The sequence below is a fragment of the Clarias gariepinus genome, chromosome 18 (assembly GCF_024256425.1).
Source record: "Clarias gariepinus isolate MV-2021 ecotype Netherlands chromosome 18, CGAR_prim_01v2, whole genome shotgun sequence".
NCBI classification, from domain to species: Eukaryota; Metazoa; Chordata; class Actinopteri; order Siluriformes; family Clariidae; genus Clarias; species Clarias gariepinus.
In genome coordinates, this window is record NC_071117.1 from 4,081,571 (window position 1) to 4,089,031 (window position 7,461).

Here is a 7,461-nt window from a genome sequence, read left to right on the forward strand (position 1 = left end):
GTTATGTTATATTGCTTATTTACACGCACACACACACACACACACACACACACACACACAAACCTTAACAATGTTTACACTTTAATATTCCTAATAATATTAATACCAACTTATAGGTAAAAGTTGAAGTGATGTTCCTATTAAGCCACAGATAGACACTGCACAGTGACAGAAAAAGTAACGGGGGTGATCACTAGCAGAACATTGTTTGCTAATTATTATTTAATAATTAAATTGGGGTTTGTGAGTCTGGATTTAGAATGAGGAACCTTCTTATCTTCACTTTCTGCCTGATTGTAGGTAAGTGTAAGAAGTGTGTATGCACTGGGTGACTTGTTGTAATTTAAAAATTATCTTTGTTGTTGTGGATCATATAACAAGTAAACACACACTTGCATGTTTCACTTTGGTTCTTAATTATGTTTCATTCCACTGTATATTATTCTCCAGCTTGTACTGATGCTGTAACTACAGTAACTGGATACAGAGGACGATCAGTTCAGATTAAATGCTCCTACACATCTGGATATGAAAATAACGAGAAGTATCTCTGCAGAAGACGATGTTCTGTTGTGCGCATAAAAGACATTCCTGTTGATTCTAAATCTCCTGCTAAAGACTCCAGATTCTCTCTGTATGACGACACAACAGCCAAAGTCTTCACCGTCACCATCACTGATCTGAGACCAGAGGATGGAAACACTTACTGGTGTGGGATACAGGGTAGAGTGTATGATTCTTACACAGAGATTCTGCTTCTGGTTAAAACAGGTGAGTGTTACACAGAGGAGAGTACAAAACATTCTCATTAATTCCTTGATCATGAACATATTTGCATTCTGACAGATAATTAAAGCACCATGTACAATGTATAACATAACTCATTTATCTAGACTGAATGATTGATAAATGAGGCTCTGGATATTTGATCTAGAATCATCAATGATCTAGAATTTGATAACAAACTCTTTTCTACAAACAATATTTTCAGATGATCCTTCCATCAGTACTGTCTCACACACCACACACTCCACTTCAACACACTCAATGAGCACATCAGTGCATGCTGAGAGAACACACTCATCATCAGGTATGAACTTCTTCATCGACCTCTTCATCACATTTCTCTCACATCATTCATCATGTCAATTTTATTTCAGCTAAACTAGTAGATGTTAACCTTTCAAACATCGGCTTCCCATCTCTGGGTATGTACTATATCACATGTCTTATATGAGACTTTATTTAAACATTTATAAATGAGCACAGAACAAAGTTCAAACCACTACAGGACAGAATATGTTACAGTGGAACCTTGGATTGTGAGCATAATTAATTCTGGAAGCGTTGTAATCACGTGACTCTCCGCTTTAAAACAAAAAGTTCAAGTGTGCCACATGATACTCGATGATATTTGGCATTGGTATATCAAGACTCGCTTATTTATCAAGTCAAAGTGCATTACCAATTGTTGCTCGTCTTGCCGAATGCTCGTAAACTGGGTTACTCGCATTCCAAGGTTCCCCTGAATATGTGAGAGTGTAAATGTTTTAAGCACATTTCTTTAAACTTAAATCTATTCATATGTTTAATAATAATCCATATTTATTTTTAAACACTGCATCACAGTACCTTCTAATCACCTACAGTACCATATGTAATGTCAGAAAATACCTGGGAGCAAACTGATGCTGCTTAAATTATGGCAGAAACACTGAATATGTATGAACCAGGCTTTTTTAGGTATATTCTTCTTTTTATATTCATATAGTGCGGGGGTTTTTTTTCTCACCAAATAAATCTAAATCTAACGGTAAAGAATATTATTCCACAGCGATAGTGTGCTTATGAAAAAAAATAATAAAAACTGCAGTCTATTAGTGTACTTTTACATGTGTGATATTTATTCAGATTTCTACACCTCCCTCAGTGTGGTTTGTCTGAGCAGGTGTGGTTTTTACATTTCCAGTTTCAGTGGTTCGAAAACATGCACCATAAACTCTGGGTCTTTTATACATGCAGTGTTTTGTCTGTTTGAATATGAATGTGTTGTTCTTTGCCTCAATACACTAAAACAAAAAAGTTTTTTTTAACCCACCTGTTAACACATATTGTGTAGGTTTGTTAAGTTATTTGTTTCGTTACTGTGTTTATTAGATAACAGGCCAGTATCTTCAATTAGATATTCTGGTTTCATGACAGAATTTATCACTTCAGCAGTTCACCTTGTAACAGATTGACTGTAACTTGTCAATTTCTCTCATCACACCTGAGATCAGGGTACAGGGTCATTAAAGCAGGCATGTTGGGGTTTCTTCAGGACAGTAATGATAATAGATTGTTTACAGCACATGAGGATTACTGACTGTGTCACAACACTACTAGCCGGTCAGTGCCGACCTGAAAGGCCATCAGGTCCTGCTGCCTCCCTGGTGTTTACTTTGGTAAAGAAATCTGTACAGTATATCTCATGTGGCAGACTGTTCTCATGTAATCAGTGTCTACTTTAATTTCAGTAAACATATCCCAGTTGGTTGCAGAATTTTAACAGACTTATGGTTTTTCGTCCACTTCCAAACAAACTCTAAAATGCCTTTAATGTGGTAAGAAAACTCTGAACTGACACCAGCAGGAAGTAAATCAAACATCCTGTACTAAGTTTTCTGTTATAGTCATTGTTGTATATGTGAACTGTTAAACTGAGCTTTGAGGTACAAACCATGCCAAAGAACAGAGCTGTAGTGCTGCAGAAATGCCATCTGTTTAAGATATTCTGTTTATTTAACAATTAAAAAAATAAAATAAAATAATAATAATAATATAATAACTATTTTGGAAACACTGCTCAGTACTTTTACAACAATTATAATTCAGCATGAAACTATGTGAGGTTTAGTTTGTGTACGTGTTCTATTTTTGGTCACGAGACATTTGAAGGTGATGAAATCAACAACTCGTTTATATCTTCAGTTGCACTTTATTTTCATGCACACACACAAGCCTGCATGCATGTGCGTGCACACACACCCACAATTGTGTAATTGTGCAATTTAAATTAAAATACCTAAATTATTGAAAAATGATAAAATTATGGGCATTATGATAATTACTATATATGCATTATGATCATGTTTCTCTTCCAGAAATGTCAACCGTCATCACGGCTGTGTCTGTGGTTCTAGTGCTGCTTCTCGTTGCCCTTTTATTCGCCACTGTCCTACAGAGGAAAAAGATCAAAGGCACCAAAAACAAACACATTTTTTATACTAATTATTATATTATGATGCGTAATTCCCAAAATGAATTGAATTATCTTCCCCCAATTCTCAGGTTCATCTCCAGTCCAACCTGCCCAGAGTTCCTCAAATTTCCAAGTGGTGAGTTGTGTTTTTGCCAAAAAATATTTTTGATTTTTACAAACCACAAAAACTCTGTTGTGGTCTGATGTAAAAATAAAGTAATTAAAAGGAAACAGGATGACCCTCAAACTCAGGAAACCTGCACCGCAACCAGGGTTACAAAGTGAGTGTGTTACAAATGGAACTGAAATTAAAAGAGGAGTTTGGTCCACCACATATCTATCTAAGAAGCAGACTGACATGTCTCTACTTTTTCACCAGAGGGAGTTAGAGAGCTGTCTCTAATTAAGTCTCTAAGGCTATGTTTACACTGCAGGTCTCGATGCCCAATTCTGATTTGTTGTCTTTATCTGATTTTTTTTTACCGTCTGTTTACACGTTCTTTTAACTATGACTCATATCAGATTCACGTGTTTACACTCGCCATGCCATCTGAAACATCACGCATACTTAAAGGCAGGTTTTTGTGCTACACACTAGCCAAGACAGACGAAGGTGAAGTATGCTTGAAGCTCTGCGATATATGCAAAGTTCGCGAAACGTCACCATGGTTTTAAAACGTAGGAGAAAAAAACAGCATAATTGCAGCCTGTGCATATGCTTCATGTACCAAATACTGATTTCTTAATATTATTTAGCCCTTATAAGCATTAAAAAAAGGCAGAGGGGGGAGGGGGGTGCTTTTCCTTTCCATGTCACCTACGATGTTATAATTCCACACGCGCTTCCACCGGAGAATAACATTACATCATTAAACCACGAAAAAGTCGCAGTTTTAATGGCGTACAGAATGCTATGCCTCAGGAAATCCGATCTGTTTGTTTACACGACAATCACATTAGCACATATCTGATTTATAGCTGATTTATTTCCACATATGAAGGAGGCCTGAAACCGATCTCGAAATATCGGAATGTATGCGTTTTTTTTCTGTTTACACAGACATAGAACATATCCGATATGTGTCACATATGATCAAAAAATCGGAATTGCGTCACATTTACCTGAAAGTGTAAACGTAGCCTTAGTTGTGGCAACTGGCTGTACCTGTAACTGGCATATGTAAGGGCCGCTATATACAAATGTCAGTCTGCTCCTTACAAAGATAAGGAAACACCATGTTGGTAGGAGAGGTCTGAGAAAAATAACCGGATTTATTCAAGCTGACAGTAAATCTATAGCAGCTTATAAATTCATCTTTTACACCTGATCTGACCAAAAACAAATCATAAAATGTGATAAACATCAAACAGCTACAAAGTAAACCATATTGGGTTTTGGTTTCTGTACATGAAACATTAAACTGAGGCTTTCATGGGCACAAGCCCGACTCAACTGGATGTATGAAATTCAAAATCTCTCTGGTGCATGTAAAAAAAAGGATTAATAAGAAACATTTATTGTTTACTCTCATGTCACTTATGTCAGTATGTCTGTCTGAATTATCTACCTAAGAACAAGGACAGAAAAGTATTTTAATATAACCTAGCCGGTTTAGACTGTGTATATAAGACTTGTTTTCCTCTTTGTGCTCAGGTTCCATGTCCTGATTATGATTATGATGAGATTAAAGACAACAAAAGTCGTTCTAACATAATTTACTCCACTGCTCCACCTCCCTTAAACCCCTCTGAGATTTATTCCAACACTGGATTACCCACAGTTCCCTTTGATGATCCAGAAACTGTTTATACTACAGTAGATCACCCATCAGATCCTCCTGATCAGGACTTCTACTCCACAGCTCAGTTCCCCCCAGTTCCCTCATCAGTCAGTGCTGCTCCACCATCAGTTGTGGAATCTGGTGAACATCTAACATATGCAGCACTAGATCTTGACACCAGCTCTGGTGCAGCTCCAACAGTGATCTACAAGCATGAAAACAACTCTAGTGAATATGCTACTGTTACCTAGTTAGCATACATTAGAATGATAATAATTCTGCTGTATTTGTAATTTATTAGCCCCCATTATATTACATTATACTATAGAGCTGTTTAATTGTAAAATATGTAAAAATATTTAAAATGTGTAAAAATATATAAAACTAATACTTATGATAAACTGATATTAGTTAATATTTTAAACAATCATTATTGTCAAATATATGTGGAATATTAGAAATGAAACAATAAAACACCTGTGGCATGACACCCTTCCACCTGTGATGACCTAAAGTTAAGATTTCTACCACAAATCACCACATCATCCTGTCACATACTGTAGTAGTTTACTATAAAAGCAACACACTTTGTATATTTCTTACTTGGTGAATATTCCTCCTGCACTGTATTTTAGATGCAGTTTTTAAATTTCTAGTTTCACCAGTTTCAGTGTATTTTTTAAATCAAAATACACTCAGGACTTGGATGATGTTACAATTTATTTGGTTCCTGCACACAGAGCAGTAGGAGACACAATGACAAATTCAGTGATTTTATGGCTTCACCCACAGCAGTTCATCATAGCTCTGCTGCACTTAATACAAGTATACAGTATGATATTATAAACAAAACATACAAAAATTAAACAGTAATCTGAAATATGTTAATTTATCTGACAATTAAACCATTTTTGCATAAACAATTAAATATTGTCTTTTCCCTGTCTTTTTCTAAATATATTGCTTTTTGATCATATAGGACATTTTAAATCACTCTCACTCATTCACTCACTCATCTTCTATACCACAAGGCAGGGTACACCTTGGACAGGCTGCCAATCTATTACAGAGTACACACACATACACACACAATCACACACTATGGGCAATTTGGGAACGCGAATTAGTCTAACCTGCATATCTTTGGACTGTGGGAGAAAACCGGAGTACCCACACACAGAGGGGATTCGCGCCCGGCTTTTTTTTTAAAGTGAAGTGCAAGTTAATTTGTTTTATTTATACTTAATGTTTTGTTTTAATTATTTTTATGTTTTTTTTATTTATTTTTTTTAATTTGAGTTTCCATTATTTCTTATTGGAAAATTTAATTTGGTTTACAAGTGTTTTGGAATAACATTTGTTCCGCTTCTGGAACAAATTATGCTCATAATCCAAGGTTCCACTGTAATTTAAGTCAAAACTTTTTAAATTGCCTCGCAAACGTGTTTCTTGGAACTCTCGTTTCTGGAACACAGCGAGAGCATCCTTCTTGCCACCTTCTCCATATATGGCGCGCTTTCTCATGCATGCAACTTGCACTGGTGTCCTGATGCTCTGCAAATCGTTTTCTGAACACATAATAGTATGATGTTTTTTGTATAAGTAGTTTTACTTTCATATTATTTTATTTTTTAGTATTGTCATGGCTTGCGCCTGTGATGAGCGTTTGCCCAAATATAATATTGCTTCTCACACACTCTGAAGCTCACTAGCTAGGCGGCCTCCCCGTCTGCAGGTGTGTAAAGGAGCAGGGCCGCGAATGAGGCACGGCTGATGAGCCATCTCCTTTATTGATCCCAGGCTTCTCCCCGAGTGAGACACTGCCCACCAGACCTGCGCATGCACAACATTCCTTATCTTTTCTTTCTGTCCTCGATCTTTAACCCTTTCCTTCCCTATTTTTTTCCTAAATTATATATATATATAGACCATAAGACATAAATTACAAATGTTTCCCAATGTGTCCCTGAATGAAGGGAGGCTCAAAATCAAAAGTACCAGTCAGTATCTGGTGGCCACCAGCTGCTTGAAGTACTGCAGTGCATCTCCTCCTCATGGACTGCCTATTGCGGACAGTCTGAGCACTGATGGAGGGATTGTGTGTTCCTGGTGTGACTCGGGCAGTTGTTGTGGCCATCCTGTACCTGTCACGCAGGTGTGATATTCGGATGTACCCATCCTGTGCAGGTGTTGTTACACGTGGTCTTCCACCGCGATGATGATCAGCCGTCCTTCCTGTCTCCCTGTAGCGCTGTCTTAGGCGTCTCACGGTGCGGACATGGCGATTTATCGCCCTAGCCACATCAGCAGTCCTCATGCCTCCCTGCAGCATGCCTAATGCACGTTCACACAGATGAGCAGGGACCCTGGGCATCTTTCTTTGGGTGTTTTTCACAGTCGGTAGACAAGTCTCTTTAGTGTCCTGCGTTTTTAGAACTG

At 37.3% G+C, this 7,461-nt stretch overlaps 1 protein-coding gene across 1 annotated transcript; it reads left to right on the forward strand.

Moving 5' to 3' along the window:
• Positions 1–260: 260 nt before the first annotated feature.
• Positions 261–5,273, forward strand: LOC128506977 (CMRF35-like molecule 3). Its single transcript, XM_053477592.1, has 6 exons — positions 261–300; positions 451–771; positions 992–1,090; positions 3,144–3,239; positions 3,331–3,377; positions 4,896–5,273. Exons 1-6 carry the CDS (start codon positions 261–263, stop codon positions 5,271–5,273), a joined length of 981 nt encoding a protein of 326 aa, XP_053333567.1.
• The last annotated feature ends 2,188 nt before the right edge of the window (positions 5,274–7,461 follow it).

Bases quoted from the DNA above. Each gene is read 5' to 3' on its own strand.
- LOC128506977 (XM_053477592.1), top strand. From the start codon at position 261: ATGAGGAACCTTCTTATCTTCACTTTCTGCCTGATTGTAG. The intron at 772-991 runs GTGAGTGTTACA...CAATATTTTCAG, and splicing joins TCTGCTTCTGGTTAAAACAG to ATGATCCTTCCATCAGTACT. The intron at 3,378-4,895 runs GTGAGTTGTGTT...CTTTGTGCTCAG, and splicing joins GTTCCTCAAATTTCCAAGTG to GTTCCATGTCCTGATTATGA.